General features: G+C 43.4%; 1 protein-coding gene across 3 annotated transcripts in view; it reads right to left on the bottom strand.

The window, feature by feature from the left end:
- The window catches only part of UNC45A (unc-45 myosin chaperone A), a 32,258-nt gene that overhangs the window by 4,681 nt on the left and 9,459 nt on the right, over positions 1-18,118 (bottom strand). For all 3 annotated transcript variants that reach the window (XR_012251306.1, XM_073653194.1, XM_073653195.1), the window contains 13 exons: positions 14,476-14,644; positions 14,215-14,385; positions 13,723-13,894; positions 12,822-13,122; positions 12,638-12,732; positions 12,408-12,549; positions 8,589-8,729; positions 8,374-8,501; positions 7,602-7,668; positions 5,489-5,602; positions 4,816-4,931; positions 4,583-4,700; positions 2,200-2,355 (listed from right to left, as the gene is read on the bottom strand). Coding sequence is in view for 2 of the 3 variants with exons in the window: in XM_073653194.1 (XP_073509295.1) it covers positions 2,200-2,355; positions 4,583-4,700; positions 4,816-4,931; positions 5,489-5,602; positions 7,602-7,668; positions 8,374-8,501; positions 8,589-8,729; positions 12,408-12,549; positions 12,638-12,732; positions 12,822-13,122; positions 13,723-13,894; positions 14,215-14,385; positions 14,476-14,644 (1,890 nt within the window). In the remaining variant the exon portion in view is untranslated. The remainder of the gene's footprint in view (positions 1-2,199; positions 2,356-4,582; positions 4,701-4,815; positions 4,932-5,488; positions 5,603-7,601; positions 7,669-8,373; positions 8,502-8,588; positions 8,730-12,407; positions 12,550-12,637; positions 12,733-12,821; positions 13,123-13,722; positions 13,895-14,214; positions 14,386-14,475; positions 14,645-18,118) is intronic.

The raw sequence follows: 18,118 nt of genomic DNA, 5'->3' as shown, positions 1-18,118 counted from the left end.
GTCCACTTTAGTATAAGCTATGGCAGAAAACTGAACAGCGTAGAGAAAAGCTACACCAGCTCACTGCTAGCACAGATTTCATTTTCTGATGGATGGACAATCCAAAAATGCATCAAATTTATTAACAGGCTTGTGCCTCTTAAAAGGACTGTCAGTACAGAATGACTGTTCAAACAAAGCGCGCAGTCTATAAAAGAAGGGTGAGGGGGGGTGAAGATAGAGGGAAAACAAGTACGTGGGAAGGTGTGGTTAAAGGTTTGTCCACACAAGGGCGCACAGAGCGCCTACACTTGGTAGGAATAGTAAATGTCCTGAAAGACTCCCTTTAGTACATTTGGTGCCCCCTATTCCAGTCTGACATATGGTACGCCAATCTTGGTAAATACTTGTGTGTACCTGGTCTACAGATGTGACATAACTAAGGGTATGTGCACATGTTAAGTATTTGCAGCAGAAATTTTGGCACCAAACCGCTGCAGTTTACAATACCAGCCGAATAAATGAGATTTCTAAAATCTCAGGCACACGCTGCTTCATTTTTCCTTGCAGATTTGAAGCGTTGTCAAATCTGCAACATGTCACTTGTTTCAGCGTTTTTGCAATTTTTTTAACTCATTCAAATGATAAAAAGCGGATACATTTTATGCAGCACTTTTTCTGCCAGAAGATTCATTTTTGGTGCAGTAATTTCTACTGCAAATATTTAACATGTGCACATACCCGTAGGAACAATCCATAATATAGGAAAACTAACATGCTGAAAGGCAGGAATACATCCAATGAAGATGTATTACAAAGATTCAATTTTACATTTGCCAACTAGAGGGCTGAGATTAAGTTTAAGATTTAGGCTAAAATTCAAAGAAGTTGTCCACTACTTTTACATTGATGGCCTATCATTAGGATAAGTCATCAATGTCTGATCGGCCGGGGCCCGATTGATTTGAATAGGAGGCAGATGTCCAGTACCAAGCCCCGGCCAGCTCCGCAAGTACTTCTGGCCGCCACCGATAACAGCTGATCAGCGGGGGTTAAACATTGATGACCTATGCTAATAAGGGGCCATCAATGTAAAAGTAGTGGACAACCTCTTTAATCTACCCTGGAGGATTAGCTAAAGCTTTTAATGCTGTTTCTACAGTAATTATGGTTTTGTATTCTTTACAGCTAATACGTACTGGTCTAAGAACTGATCGCTCACATGTACACCATCTGCTATGCTCTTCCAAGTGCAGCAGATAATACTCTATATATTAAATCTGTGAAAGGTAAAGGAGCAAGGGTTTATAGAGCTAACAGCCCGATAACACCCTGCGCTGGCTGCCATCATGACTAGACTGATACCAGGCCAATATTTGTGCAGCACTGGAGCATCTACATTGGTTGGCCATAGAGTAAAAATGCCTCTGAATTTATGAATTCTTTTGTCATTACAGATAGCAATGCCAAAATCTGTTATTTGGTGCACATAAGATAATGGGAATGGTGAGAAGTCCAAAGATTTAAAGTAAAAATAATATGTATACCTGTACACCACCTTGCAAACTAGGTAGATCCTCATTTCAACTCGTTAAAAGAGTTCTATAAAGAAAAACTCAAGCACAAAGGCGTCTGCTACCGGTTACATGTTCCCAGGCCAAACTATATCCAGCTTTGGCTAAGGGTGCTTTCAGATTGCATTTAGGCACGGTTTAGTGGTCCCATTGGTGCTTACGTCCAAACTCCCCCCAAAATGGGATGTGGACATATGCGCTGACGGAGGCCATAGACTATAATGGTGCTGACAGAGCGAACGTGCTCTCTACCATGCATAATTTTTGGGCGTATATGCCTACTAGTGGCGGACACTCAGACGCAGTAAGCGTACACGCCTGAAAATGATGCATGGCAGAGCGCATGTTCACTCTGTCTGCACCATTATAGTCTATGGCCCCGTCGGCGCATATGTCCGAATCCCATTTGCCATTGTACAGGTACCTAAACGCAATGTGAAAGCACCCTAAAAAGCAAACCAAACACATCTGGTCACTGGTTACCATACAGTGTAATGAAGTGTCTGTGTCAACTAAGGTCAGCCTCAGTCTAGTGGCTAAAGGATGTCAGAGCGTTAGTTGGGCTAAAGGGTGTAAATATGAACTTGGGCATTAATGATAAATACCATGAGTCCACATAGTCACTACTATTTCTCAAGTCCCTTACCACTTGTGTAACCCTCTGGCAAATCTTTGGTTCCAAAGAAGTCAGCATCGCAAGAGTTCCAGCAGCAGCGCGGCGTAGACGCTCATCATCTTCACCACTGTACAAAACTATTAATTTCAATCGATCCGATCCCTCCACCATGAACAGGTCTTGCACCTAGAGAAAGGTCAACTGCTTGTATTTAACACTGATCTGTGTACATAATTCCAAAAGGCATCAAATGTAGATGTTCAGGAAAAAAAACACACTTTTCTTGAACTGATTTTGAGCAACATTATTGCTTCATCTTTCTGGTCTATAGCTGAATTCGGCTGCTTGCAGAATTATTGAAAAGCTCTTCATAGTGGGAGGTCAGATGAAAGTTACACAGTAAAAGGCATATTTTTTCTCCCATATCTGACCAGCACAATCCACAAACAGTAAGGCAAAGAATATGGAAAGTTACTCAAATGGTGCTAGTAAGTTTAAAGGGAATCTGTCACCCCCAAAACTCAAACCACATATCCAATGCAGGCAGCGCTCTGAGTCGGTGCTATCAATCAACATAAGAGGACCCCTCATTACTTATGTAATAACACTTTTTATATGAAACTAAATTGGTGAAATCTGTACTGCAGGGATGATTTTATAGGGGCCAAGTCCTCTACATGAATGGACAAGTGGTTTAATTTGAGTTGTAAGGATGACAGACTCCATTTATAGCTAACCTGTCAGCAGCATTATGCTGCCCGAACCAGGGGTAGCATGAATCAGACAATGGCTATATGATTGCAGCGGTGTGTTTGTTACAATGGAATGCTGCATTGTTTCAGAGAAAACTAACTTTGAAAAGCAGTGTCTCAGAAGAAAAGTCCAGGACATGTCCCCAGGTCCGCTGCCCTAGACGGACAGGTCTCTCACTATACACATACATAGGTAGAGACCCGTCTGTTATTGGAAGCAGGGAGAAGTGGCCGGGAACCTGCCTCCAAATAGTCATCCAAGACACAGTCACTGGCCGGCTCTTGATAGTTCAATGTAAAGCATACACGGCTGCAATAATGCCATTATTTGATTCATTGTGCCCCTGGTTCAGCAGCATGAATCAGCTGCTAGATTCCCTATAAAATAAAGCTCTGTGAACCATGAGAAACTATGGTGGAGATTTACCAAGCTAAGAGCGCTAGAACGCTGGGCAATCTGCAGCAAAAAAAACTGTGTCTTGTGACTCACACCATATTTATTATCTGTTTTAAATACTTTTCATGCCTTTTCTGACAAACGGATGTGGTATCACCTTGAAGGTTTGGCTAAATGTGCAAATATATGCCAACATTTTGGAGCAAATTTCTGGCACAAAGGAAACCAGCTAATAGGTGGTAGCCTAGCTAAATAAGGATGCACCAAATTCATCAAACAGCATGAAGAGCTGTGATAAATATGAAGACTAGTCTACGTCTGCCGTCTAAAAATTAGTCATCATTGATGAATATGCCTCGAGTGTAAAAAAGGAATAACACATTACAAATCCATATTCTAGAATTCCTATATAATGGTGCCGAATCACAAATCATCAACGAATGTGACCAGAAAAATACGATTACGTGGTAACTCACTGGGGCCACTGTTAAAGGGAACATATCAAAAACTGTAATCCTCCTCAAATCATTTATAGGACAGAGACCCTTTTTAAGATAAGCCAGTCTATCCCTTTAGGACCCCAATGCACTGCTCCAGCAGCGAGAAGTCGGGTTTTGCAGATGTGTCTGGAAGTGCATTGGGGGTGTGAATGCACTCAGCCCCTCACATTCTGCTGTATTCCCGAACTAGCAGCACCCTGGCTGACTGACAGGTCAGTGGCCATGTACCGGAGAAAACAACCTGTCAGTCAGCCAGGGGAGGGTGGTTCTAGGTAGGAAATGCAGGGTGAGGCTGAGAAGCTAGACGTGCATTGTCATGCTCCAACGCACTTCCCGGGACAACTTCAAAATGGGATTTTTCACTGGTAAAGCAGCACTTTGGGTTCATAAAGAGATCAACTGGCTACCCCTTTAAAGGGCTACACGGTCATATTATTGGTTTGGGGGGAGAGGGAGTTGACAGGTTCCCTTTAAATGCTATTCATACTGATTTTGAGTGTTTCCTGGCAGTATATGTGTATGTCAGGAGGCTCCGGCTGGTGAATGGGTCTAGGGCAACCTTTAACATATACAATGGGAGCTTTCTGAAAATATTCAATAAACACAATGAAATCAGAGCCTTATAAAGGGCTTGAACCATCTGTCCCTCGCAATAGTAAATGTACATGGCGTTCATCCTCAGTATGAAATTACTAGATCTGGAAACCGATAACTTGTTAGTGTCACTTTTTTCTGATGTACTTCGATGCAAGCTTTAGTCTTACCTCTTTGCTCATGGCCATGTTGCACATACACTCAGTAGCAGCTACACGAATCATTTCATGCTCTTCAAACATATAACCCTCAATCATAGGCACTGCCTTCTCCTTTATGATCTTACTCCTGCAGAAAACATTGCAAACCAGTAATCATCTGTCTATTAAGTGCTATAACATATTGTACCATCAATACAGGACAGAAGTGGTTTGTGGCCAGCGATAAGTGTGGCATTACCCACCTCAGCCTTTCACCGATTCCTGCAAGGTTTGTTAATGCCATCAGTGACTCAAAATTCTGCAAACCTGTGCGATTAAGGTGAAGCAAGCTGACCAGGGGCCGAATAATCTCGTAAATCTGTTGGAAAATAGAAAGTGGATGATGGGGAATAAATAATGCTCACAATATTACTTGTCCTGCATCCCCCGTGGGAACAAAAGATTAGGTATATTAGAATCCAAGCTTTGGATCTATTGGGTAGGGCCCCTTTGTAGTGACCTGCTCATAGACTGCTGTGCTACGATTAGTGTTGGCAATACACACATATGGGCCACATTATAGTCAAACATGTCTACCTGACCACCAGGCATGGACACTTGTAAGTAACACTTTCTCCTTTTACAACAATAATGTGAAGACCCCAAAGAAATCATTTATTTTATGCTTTTACATCATTACCAGCCTAGGATCACCAGAACATATAACTTCATTGCCAGCTTGTGGTACCAAGTATCAATCCAAATATCTATCAACATTTATAAAAACCAGAGAAAATAATATATTGTGGCCAAATGGTGGAAATTGAAGCCCACATGCATTGCGTACCTGTCCAGTACAGAGGCGATCACACATACGCCCAGGAGCAGATTACTTGAGGTGCAGTAATTGTTTGGATGCTATCTGCAGCTACCTACCCTTTCCCCTGGAAATGCAATTTCGGGGTTAGAGGTGATGGTTATCTTTGCCAGCGCTTGTGCCGCCTTAGTTTTCCCAATTTCTGTTCCTTCCAAAGCCAATGGTAATAAAGCCTGTAACAAATCAAGCAAAAAATATTTTATCCAGTAGTGCATATTTCCTAACAGATGAGCTGGTGATTATATGTGACCGCAGGGATAACCAACACTTAGGTCCCGATTCATAAAATAATGCACTTAATTTATTTTTTTAAAAGGGAAGATAACAGAAATTCTCACTCCACTCAAACTGTTTATCTGGTCATGTTGCTTTCTAAAAAGATAAAAGTCAGCCACACCTTTACTTTTGTAATCTCTTGCTCCCTGAACAAAAAGAAAAATCACTGGTTTAATTAATATGCAAATGAGGCTGATAAGCTCTGGGTGTTATCAGAGCACTCTCTATTCCTTAGCTCCCTTGCTCTATTCCCTGCCTACAACCACCTTCTTCTGCTTGACTGACAGCTCACAGACTCTGGAGTCAAGCAAGTGAGCTGTCAGTCAAGCAGAGGAAGGTTGCGCGTGGCAAAAATAGAGCCAGGGAAGCAGAAGCTTGGGAAGTGCTCTGATCATGTTCAGAGCACTTCAGCCTCATTTACATATTAATTAACACAGCAAATTTTCAGTCAGATAGCAATAGATGGCATAATTAAAACGTATGGAGGACACTATCTTTCAGAGAGCAACAAAGCGGGCTCTGTGCTGAAAGGTTCCTATTAAGTTGCTTTTGTTTTTCAGTTTTCAAAGATGAGCCTTGCTCCAAATTCATCAAAATGGCATACAATACAATATTTCATGAATTTGGCACAAGTTCAAATATGTGTTCTTTTGACACTTTTTTTTTTTTAATACTTTAAAATATTGAATAGACGGGGTAAGAGCAGGACGCAGACCTGACTGTCAGACTGTTGTACCTGCCATGGAAAGCTAAATAGACATAGCAAGGCGAGATCCTAAGGATAGGGGTCATCCTGATTCGGTCCACCTTGTAACGGTGGGAAGGCTTTTATACTTTTTTTGATAAAACCCTATGTTATTTACATGCACTATTACTATTTATTTACTTACTACATGATATTTGCTCATTGTACTCATCCTTGGTTTAGGCCAGTGTTTCCCCAACTCTGGTTCTCAAAAGCCACAAATAATCATATTTTAAAGGATTTCCTTAGTATTGCCCAGGTGATAATTGCATCACATTGGGGGAGGAAGGTTGAACTTTATGGACCTAGGTCTTTATTCAACCTACGTTACTATGTTACACAGGCAAGAATTCCATCACCTGGGAAATGCTAAGGAAATCCTGAAAACATGACCTGTTGGAGGCTCTTGAGGACCGGAGTTGGGGAACACTGGTTTAGGCAGTATTAATCACCTGAAAGGATGCCTTTAAAATGTTGGATACTGGTCTTCAACTAAACAAAAAAGCCACATACTGGAGTGCTACATAAAAAAGGCACTGGAGTGCTACATAAAAAAGGTACTGGAGTGCTACATAAAAAAGGCACTGGAGTGCTACATAAAAAGGTCAATTTTTTGCGCAATGGCACTCCAGTGCCAACAGTTTGAAAAGTTGCAAATGCTGAATTAGCAGAAAACATCTGGTTAATGAAAACCACAGCGCATTTTCAAGAGTAAAAATGGCACAAAGGCTATAATGTAGTTGGGGCAAAAATAAACTTGCCTAAGAAAAAAGAATGATGAATCTGGGCCATAATATTAAAATTAGACCTTTTAAAGGGTGTTATCCAATCAGGAGCACTGTAAGGGTTCTGCAGGCATCCGAAAACATTAAATGTGTACCATTCATTTAACATTCTATAGTCATCTCGTTTTATTTTAGGTGTTCAATTTCTGCACAACATCTGAGCTGTTATAATCTGTGAGATTGCGCCTTTTCTTTGCTAGTTATATTTAGCTTTTAGTTGGTTTACATCTTTTGGGGACACGTTCCGGAAAACTATAATAAAATGTTCACTTTCCTAACTAGAACACAGCGGCCCACCTGGAAGCTCACAGCGGCAAATCTCTTCCCAGTCACTTTAATTAAAATCAAAATGAGAGAACTCATTACCTTTCCTCCTCCTTGAGCTACTACATTCCCTCGGTCTTCAGATTTTTCCACTAAAGCCAAGAAAACCCTAGGGGGAAGGGAAATTTGTCACTAGATCACAGATTTTGCAGACATTTTTGCATTGGAAACGATGATCAGTATACAGCTTAGAAGTAATCATTTAGTTGCTACCAGGGAAGCAGACAGCGCAGGCAGCCGCCTGAGGCGTTACCAAGGGGCTGGGGCACAAATTATGTACTTAGTCCAAATTAAATTTAGTAGAATTGTTGGAAGTTGTTTGCAGCACCCCTTTTCCGCTAAACCTTTTGTACATCCCATAGAGCGAGATTTGCCCAGATGTGACACATTTGTATTTTAATGTCATGAAAGTTATAAGAAATTGATAATATATAGTGAAAGATTGTATAAGATCTCTGCTTGCAGTCATTTTATAGGAACAATTAGTGTTTGCATCCATAAAATCTGTCCTGATCATATAACCAGAGCTGTGTGGAGTACCGATGTACCAGGATAGGATTTTATTTCCTAAAAGTTAGCAATAACTGCAAGCAAAGATGTTGAAAACAGGGTCATTGATAAAGAATATTAGAACATTGTTGAACTTTCTTTTATACAATAACCTTTAAAGCTTTGATTTCTGCTAAAAAGAGGTTTCCAGACCAAAACATATCCAGAATAAAAAGTAAAAAAGAACTTTCTTACGCATTTTGTGTATCGAATCCTCGATTTTCAGTCTCCTATTTTGTGACAACTGATGAAGTACAAGAATTACCTAGAGATCAGTTCCCTTGATGAATCTGTTAATGCCGGGCTTTCATTCTTCACCATGCAGGCCAGAGCAGACACCACCCCGGCTACCAAGAGCTTGCGGACCCGCGCCTCAACAAAATCTTTCTTGTCCTGACATTGTGCAGCAGAAAATGCCATTAAATTGTGTAAAAGGGGCGCTATGTCATAGTATGCTTACAGCAATGGTTGTTGCCTCACCTTAGGATGCTCCTCAGGAACGTGCTGCTTGGCATACTTAGCCAGCTCTAACATTTGGGGGTCCATTTCCTCTCGGTCATAGCTGTTTGTACAGTTCACGAGGGTGGATGCAACCGCAAAAATCACAGTCTTGTCCTGTGACTAGAGAAGGAAACGTGTGCTGCATTGTACATTTCTAAAAAAAGAATCAAGTGATTTTTCTCTAAGACCAAAGTTCACAGCCCCCCTGCATTGAGGCTCTCAAATTAACTACATTTCTTAGTTCTTGCGCCAGTTCTAGGGAAAATAATTAAACAAAAACATTTTTCAGCATTTTTAACGCTTAAAAAAAAAAAAAAGTTAAATAGGTTAGGTGATTTTTTAATAAGCATTTTTGGTGTTTTTTTTATTTTATTTTGCATTTAAAATATGTAGGTTTCTTTCTGGCATTTTTCCAGCACTGTAGAAAAAAGGCAACAAAAACAAGATTTTAGGTTCTCACCGTAAAATCTTTTTCTTGGAGCCTTCATTGGGGGACACAGATAACCATGGGTGTATGCTGCTGCTGCCACTAGGCGGAAAAAAAAATTAACTCCTCCCCAGCAGGCTACACCCACCAACTGGAACTGAGCTAATCAGTTAGTGAGAAAGCAGTAGTAAGGAGAAACAGAGGTGACAAACTTTAAACAACAATAGCACAACTAAGGGCGGGTGCTATGTCCCCCAATGAAGGCTCTGAGAAAAAGACTTATCGGTAAGTACCCAAAATCTTGTTTTCTCTATGGCTTCATTGGGGGACACAGTAAACCATGGGACATCCTAAACCAGTCCCTTGGGTGAGAGAAACAACTACTCACAGATCTAAGACCAGCCTACTGCAGCATGCAGAACCTTCCTGCCCAGGCTGGCATCAACCGAGGCATAGGTGTGAACTCTGTAGAACCTAGGTCGGTATGGATCAAAGACCAGTTTGGCGGCCTTGCAGAGCTGCAATGCAGAAGCCTGATGGCTAGCCGCCCAGGAAGCACTAACTGGGCACATATGGAGGGAGCAGTCACCCCAAGTGGGGGTGGTCTTCTCTTCATTCGGTACGATCCAAGATGGCAGAAAGAATCCCACAGGCAATGGTAGCCTTGGAAACTGAAAGACCTTTACGAGGACCTTTCAGTAAAGAGAATCTGCCAAATTTAGCCAAAGACTCAACATGTAAGTGGGGCCCTTGAGAGAGAATTTTGCTAGAAGATAAACGAGACACAGGGGGATCTTCCGCCAGAGGGTCCAACCAGAGTCTAATAAGGGTGAAAGCAAAGAGATATAGAATATCCAAACACTTTTTCCTAGAAAAACGTTTCTCTGGCATATCCGTGGCGAATATGTCATCAAACTCCTTGTGGTTTGAAAAGACCCGTGGAGGGCGTTTTGCCACTTTGAAGGATACAGTCTGCTCCGTGTGCAGAGGATCCTCAACCTTGACGTTTAGAGTCTGATTCACAGCCAGGACAATACTGTCCATGATGTTCTGGAATTTGGAGATCTGGTCAGAGTTCAGATCCCGAAGGTCAGATTCCCGCAGACGCCAGGGAAAAGGACACCATCGAGAGGAGGTGGAAGGAGATGGGGACCTGGAGGATGAGCTTGTACGTATCCGCTTCAGGGCTCTTCTATGTACCCTGCTACAGTGGAGCGATTTGAGGGTGACTCAGATTCGACCCTCGGTACACCACAGGCAGCTGATGGCATGGGCAGGAGCTCTATGACCAAGACCAAGGATTATGAGACCTTGGTTAGGCTGGCGGCTGATTGAGATAAGGCTTCAGCCCACTTGGGTGATAGAAGGTGCGCTATACTCGTGGGCAGTGGGGGGCTCCTTTGTGGCCTGCATTGTAGGGTTACTGTAGTCCAGGCAGATGGCCGTGTTTTGACCTGTAAGTACCTACTTTTTACAGGAACAACAGGCAAAGTGTAGGTTTATAGGAGGAGCAGGATGAACGTGAGAGGCCCTAATGTTAGACATATAGGTAAAAAAGGTTCCAGGTATGGAGCGGCTGAGGGGAGGATTGTGTGGCTATAGTAGCAGAGACCTACCCATTCCAGAAGAGGCGGAAATAACCCCAGAAGCACAGAAATGGAGACCGCAGTGCTGGAGACCGGGATCTGGTGACTGGAGAGCGGGGAGATGCAGGAAGAACAAAAAAAAGAAACAAAAGAGAGGAGGAAGCGAAAATGCGACCCTGAAGTTAGATAGGGCAGGAACAAGAATGCCGGAGATAGGCTGCTGCACAGGAAGTGAGCCAGGGAGGAAGAGAGGGAAAAAAAGCCCAGGCGCCCAGCGGCTGGCAGGGAGATGGGACCTAATGGAAGAGTAAGCCTCGATGAAGCCCGGGACTAAATTTGATGGCGATTCACTAGAGGAGCATGGGAACGTGGCCTGAAAGATTAAAAAACGTGGTCCTGTGAAAAACCTGCTGAAGTCTTCAAGGCCTGGAGCCCTTTCTGCCTATAACGCTGGAAGGAGAATTACGGGTTGAGCACAGTGCATTTCCATCTGGAGATGAGAGAATCTGAAATCCGCTGTGCTCTCATCTAGCGTCCCGACTCCTTCACATCATAAGTACATCTACCCTCCCTGTACACATCTTATTATGGTGGGCGAGCAGGCCGGAGATAGATGGCAAGGACCAGTGCGCCTGTACCTATGTGCGGATGCCCCAAACATTCTTGATGTTTTGGGGTTTTTTTTGTTGGGGGGTTAGGGGGTGCTGCCTGGTAGACATGAGAAGGTACGATGTGGATCAGACCACACTGTTAACTCCGTCTCTAGGTGGCATGACAGGGTGAGAAACTACACCCTGATGCCCGTAGTCACAAGCTGTAACTCAAAGGAAAAGAGAAATCATTACTAAAACACAAAAAAAGTAGAGATGGGTTGAGCACCGATCTGTGTCTGCCTCCTTTGGATGTTAAGCAAATACTGATTAGCATAGTTCCGGTCAGTGGGTGTAGCCTGCTTGGAAGGAGTCCATTTTTCTGCCTTGTGTCAGCCTCCTGGTGGCAGCAGCATACACCCATGGTTTCCGGTGTCCCCCAATGAAGCAATAGAGAAAGCACCACACCCAAGAATGCTGTGCTAAAATTATCACAAAACTGGAAACAAAATACAGTATATAGAGTTTTCAATAATTTACTGTAGAATTTGCCGCATTCTTAGTAAAAGAAGAGAAAAAAAAAACACTAACGAAAATGGTGCAAACAATGCTTCAATGTGTATCCTGCCCAACATAGCACACGTGAGCACTGCAGTCAATGACCAGTATTTGGCTGCAGTGATTATGCGTTTTCTGGTGACCCACCCATGCGGATCTCCAGGCAGCAACGGGGGCTTACACATGTAAGTTATGCTTATTATGTTATTTTAAAGCATTAGCTACACCTTAGTTTTAAAAAAGAACATCGCCCTTACATTTTTGGGGGGCAAGTATTCGCTGTACAATGGTGGGGGAAATCAGTGTTGGTACTTGTGAGAAGCACTATTCATAGTGCTGGACACCCCACCTGATCGAACAGTATGGATGTAACTAATACGCTGTTAGCCAGCATGGCGCACTTGGTCTTTTCTCACTGATGTGCTGTGGATTTAATGGCCTTTATGAAAATATAGCATATAGTAATAGCAGATCAACACTGATTTAATACTGCACATCTTACTTTTATATTAAGTCATAGAACAGCTTCGTATTCTGAAACAGCAATCAATGGGCTTACAGAACGCGCTAAATCAGACACCAGAATAACTGGTCACCTTAGTAATATGGGAATAACAAGGCGATGGAAATGACGTACCTTCGCCAGACTGAACATTGCTTGCATTGCTGCCTTATCTTCTACAAACTCCTCTTTCACATCGGCATCAAACGTTAAATAGGCCAGGCCTTCCACAGCCCAGCGTCGGGTGCTGGCCTGGATGCTCTCATTGCACAGCCACCTGCAGGGTAGTACAGAAAATACAGATGGGCGTCTTACTCCTTATTCACATGTATGTTGTACAGGGAAGTACTTGATATGTAACTCACTTCCGGCACTGCTTTGCTAGCTTAAGAGTGGAGCCTTCTGCAAACTGTTTCATGCTGAAGTCCGTTCCTCCAGCTGATCCCAACTTACAGAGACCCTACACAGGCACATCACACAGCCAGTTATCAGAAAGTAGAGAACAGAACATATGTGCATCTTCAGTATCACATCACACAGGACACTCACCACCAAGGCTCGGATCCGGATAGCATCATTTTCATTTTTCTTGTAGATGTCCTTTAGGAGCGTCACCCCATTGGCAGTGATGAAGGAGGCTCTCTTGGCTTTTCCAGCAGCATGGATGAGTGCTTCCACGGCCACCTGCTGATCAATCTCCCGCTCTGAGGCGCAGAGAGATATGACACTGTCCATTATGCCAGAAAGCTCTAGAGTTCGGTTTCCAGCCTCAAAAGGTCCCTGTAAGAGGCATGAGACGGTCTGTATGGCACATAGCTTTCCGTCCATACTATGCTTCTCAAACAAGCTCCTGGGTATAAAGAAATGCAAAGAAAAAGTAATTCAGGAATCAAGAGGAGGTTTTGTTACATTCTATAAATTAAAGTAATTAAGATTTAAAAAACAATGCCATTACATTTCCTTTTAGGTAATAAAGGGTTGTCCTATGAGTGCAGATGGCTGCAAGCAGGACAGAAACAATTGCAACTGTGAAACAGAAAACGGGCACTCGTGCTGGCACCAAACACTCAGCAGTGTCTCCATTTTATTAGCACAGTATAAGGAATTAAACGGGAGCCCGGAATAGTGGCTTCTAGTAACAAGGTCACATTTTCTGATATATTTTATTAAAAGGAACTTTTCTACAAAAGTCTTTTGTCAATATTTTGATTGTTGGGGGCGAAGGAGACCCTTCTGCTGGGACCTCAACGGACCACTGAAATCAGCCCCTATTCTCCTCAATGCACGACTGAGGTGGAGAACTTTGCAGAAAGCAGCAACATGGGACAAATGAATTGAGCTTTGTGACTGTCCGTCCTGTTGGCGGCTATACAGAGCGTTTACAGGCAGTCTGCAGTGTGTGCTCCAGTCAGACGCTTCACTTCTTATTATGAGCTGACTATCTCCTTACCGGACATAATCCTCACACAGCTTGTGGAAATTCTCCCGTTCTGCGTCACATTTAAGGTCATCAAAAAGCTTGTTCAGCAGTACAGAAGCGCTCATTCTTGTGGTCTCTGTGACCGCCAGGCTGCCAGGGATCTCCACCAGTGAACCTCCTACTTCAAGGACTTTCTTTAACCCTAAACCAAACAAAGATTTCATTACAGAGCACATTAAAAAAAAAACAAAAAACTGATCAGCTGTTCAGTGAACGCGTCCCATTATATATATGTAACTTATCTACATTGCTTAATTGCTTGTTAAAAAATATATATATATCTATATCAAAGTGCAGTCAATGTGTTCGTGGCATCCAGGTCAGTCAACCATGCAGGGTAGTACATACAATGCAGGGTGGGCTTTTTTTTCTTATAGTACCTAACATATATTCTGTCACAGACTCCCAGCCATGTACTAAACTTCTTAACACATTTCTAAAGAGGTATAAGGGTATGCTTACCATTGTCTATAACCCACAGCGTCATGCCATTGTTGGGATCCCGCAGGGACTTACGAGGCACCACCTTTATAAGCAGGTTTAGGGAGTTCTCTCTGCCATGTGACGAGACGCCGGCTTGGGTTAGCATTTCTAACAGATGATGGATCATGGACTTCAGCTCCTTCGAAGGATCTTCAATAAATAAAAACATATTATGTCACCCATATATAAAGGGCAGACATATCTTCCTTTATGGTCATTGTATCACTAAAAAGCCTTTACCCAAAACGACTGCTCCTTCCTTCCCACGAACATCCTTAATCATGCCTTCTTTCAGAGCATCAAACATTGCATGGAGGACACTGCAAGCAGCAAGAGAGACCGGCTCATTGTCCACTGCCATCACTGCACAGAACGTCTCCACTCCCACAGCGCCCAGGACAGACACTGTCTAGACAAACAAGAGGACAAAACTATACAACATGGCCGAGTGTCACAGATCTGTCTGCAATAATACAAGCATGTAACAACAAAAATGAAGAATATGATTATTCCATATATCCATTGTATGCCCATATCTATCGGATCTAATAATACACTTCTTCATATGTCCGACTATTCTGCAGATATTTCTTCCTCACATCCTCAATATATAATAAATCTGACGACACATAATACAGTTTATTTTAGCACTCCTATATTAGAATGTCATATTTCTGTAGTGTGTACACATACTACAACATGGCCTAAAGAGCTGCTATACTGAAGATGTTATATATTAATGGAAATAAATGCATTAAGTACAGCACGGTGGCTCAGTGGGTAGCACTGCAGCTTTGCAGCGTTGGGGGTCCTGGGATCAAATCCCACCAAGGACAACATCTGCAAGGAGTTTGTATGTTCTCCCTGTGTTTGTGTGGGTTTCCTCCAGGTTCTCCAGTTTCCTCCCACACTCCAAAGACATACTGATAGGGCATGTAGATTGTGAGCCCCAATGGGGGCAGTGATCATGTCTGTAAAGCGCTGCGGAATTAATGGCGCTATATAAGTGAGTAAAATAAATAAATAAATAAGTGCAAACTTCAATCAGCAGTAAAATCTCGAGCTGCATATACAACTTTAGGCTATGGTCACACGAGCGATGATTCTCTCTTCCGAGAAAATCAGATCGATTATGTAAAGGATGAATCAAGTGTCCGCTTAGTGTAATGCAATCCTCTCAGATGAGGAGAAGATGGAGAAAAAAAATATGTCTCCATCTTTTCCATTCTGTGAGGCTGCGGAAATTGGACTGCACTTAGATGTCATCCAAGTGCAGTCCGATGTTTTCTACGCACTCATAGATTTGAATGGATGAGTACGATACAATTTTCTCTGCAACTCACAGCATGCTGCGATTTTTTTCTCATGCCATATCGGTATAAGAATGAAAACATGCTGACCAGCACTGCCACATAGTATAACATAGTATACACTCGTGTGGAGTGAGCGTTTATAAGAAGTATTTGCTTACAGATCACTTGTCTACTATAACACTGAATTACAACACTAAACTTTACAGTTAAACAATCAACAGAAGAGAAATCACTCTTTAGAACCATTTCCATTCTGTACTAGTATTTGTAGGACAATTCCAGACAAGGACCCAAAACACAGAAGAGGTGGGACTCTTCCCATTATCATATTTCTCTCCGTCAGTTCCATGCCTGGCTTTGGTTTGCAAATTTTAATGGAAAATATTGACCAGAATGAGCTGACTGATTTCTACATATAACTTGGTCTGGTTCTTCTAGATACACAGCCCCACATTCTGGATTCTGGCAAGGGTGGATGCGGTTAATCTGGTTCACACTGGCAACGTGTGAACATACTAATATAGCACTTTACACTTCAGTAAAAATCTTCAGAATAACCAAGCTGTGATGTAGGGGACATTTATTAACTACTAGATGGTGGTCCGATTCTAACGCATCAGGTATTCTAGAATATGTATGCGGCCGACCGGGCGCGAATAATCAGCGAAGCAGTGTTTAAATGGGCACTACTTTAAATTAACCCCCCAATGTATCCCCCCGGGGTCCCTAATGAATTTTGTAATTACGTCATGTTGTCAATACTGCTTGTGACAACATCGCTGACCACGTGGCAAGTGTGAAGGGAGGACCGGGGAGCGAGGCCGCCGGTCTGGGTACTTCTGCTGCGAGCAGCCGGGAGATGAGAGGCTAGCACCGGTCATCTCCTGGCTGCGTCGCCGCTGATCTCCCGATGATGGCCTGCGTGTTTCAAATCCGGCGCCAATTCGGGGCCGGGCTGCGCCAGTCACTGATTGGTCGCGGCCGGCCGCGACCAGAGAAGCGGTGTTTTAAATTTCGCGCCAATATCGCTGATTGGTCGCGGCCGCCCGGCCGCGACCAATCAGCGAAGCGTGTTTCAAATTCGGCGCCAATTCGCGGTCGGACTGCGCTCGTTGCGACAGCGGTGTTTTAAATTTCGCGCCAATATTGCTGATTGGTTGCGGCTGCGACCAATCAGCGAGCAGTGTTAGTGAGGACCGGGGAGTGGCGCTGCCTGTGCCAGTCATCTCCCGGCTGCAATGCCGCTGACCTCCATGCGGCTACCATCGGGAGATCAGCGGCTAGGGCCGCTGATCTCCCGACGGCAAGTGTGAAGGGAGGACCGGGGAGCGGCGCTGCCTAGGCCGCCGGTCGGGGTACTTCTGCTGCGAGCAGCCGGGAGATGACCTCCGTGCGGCAGATGAGCCGCTAACGGCCGCCATCTTGTTCTGAAATCCCGCGTCGCTGATTGGCCACGGCCGGACCAAGCAGCGATGCGGGATTTCCTGGACGGACGGACAGACAGACAGACAGACGGGATAAGCCGATTATATAGTAGATATCTTAAAAAGGAAGCTGATGGGAGATTCATCCCGCCCAAATCACGGGCAGCAGGAGTCAGAGGCTATTGCAGCAGTGTAGAGTTTATTCCCAAATGCAACAATGTTTCAGATAAAACATACTCTGAAAAGACAGCTGGCGACTAGTCTTGAGCGCAAGTGCTCGTTACTTGAGTTTGCATTGGGTGCTCGGATATGCACCGAGTATCGTGGGTGCTCGAGTGACATGTTCCGAGTCCCCATGGCCACATGTTTCACGGCTGTTAGACAGCCACAAAATATGCGGGGACTGACTGACATACTTGGGCAATTCATGCATGTTTTGTGGCTAACAGCAGAGAAACATGCGGCCGCAGAGACTCGAACATGTCACTCGAGCACCCGCGATACTCGGTGCATACCCGAGCACCCTCGGCAAACTGGAGTTACGAGAACTTGCACTCATCACTACTGGGGATGATGACTAGTCTGAAGCAGTTCTTACTCCCCTAGACTGACAGGTCTCTCCCTATAAACACATATATAGGTCACCAAGACGCATCATTACTGACCTCCACTGCAATAACGCTTCCCGTGTCCGGTTCGGGCAGCACGACTCAGCCCACATGTTCTGATATTTTTTATGGAGCAGTTCCTTACACTGCTGCATTAAATTGAATAGAGTAACGCCACCCCAAGGCTCAGATTCATCAACATCTTTGCACCTTTTTTTCTGCAGCAAAAATGGTTTTAATGGAGACTTATGTTTGTGCCTTATTTAATTTGCACTTTTGGTTAAGTTAACTTTACCGTTTCTTTATTGTTCGGCATTATGGTTGTGGTTTCCCTTAGCCAAATGTTTTTAGCCTAATTCATCATTAGCGATTTTTCAAAATGTTGCCAAATTTTAGTGCACTGGTGTACCCCGTGTGGTACACAATCTAATTTTATTTTTGCACAGCTGAAAACTAACCTACGACAATTTAAAGGATCTTATGACTTTTTGGCATATAAAAACAAAAACTTTGATTTAGTGCAAAATTAATTACTCCC

The sequence above is a fragment of the Phyllobates terribilis genome, unplaced genomic scaffold, assembly GCF_046119375.1.
Source record: "Phyllobates terribilis strain yellow unplaced genomic scaffold, ASM4611937v1 Scaffold_11__3_contigs__length_659146591, whole genome shotgun sequence".
NCBI classification, from domain to species: domain Eukaryota; kingdom Metazoa; phylum Chordata; class Amphibia; order Anura; family Dendrobatidae; genus Phyllobates; species Phyllobates terribilis.
The sequence above is the reverse complement of the archived record's forward strand: the minus strand, read 5'-3'. Positions and strand labels throughout refer to the sequence as shown.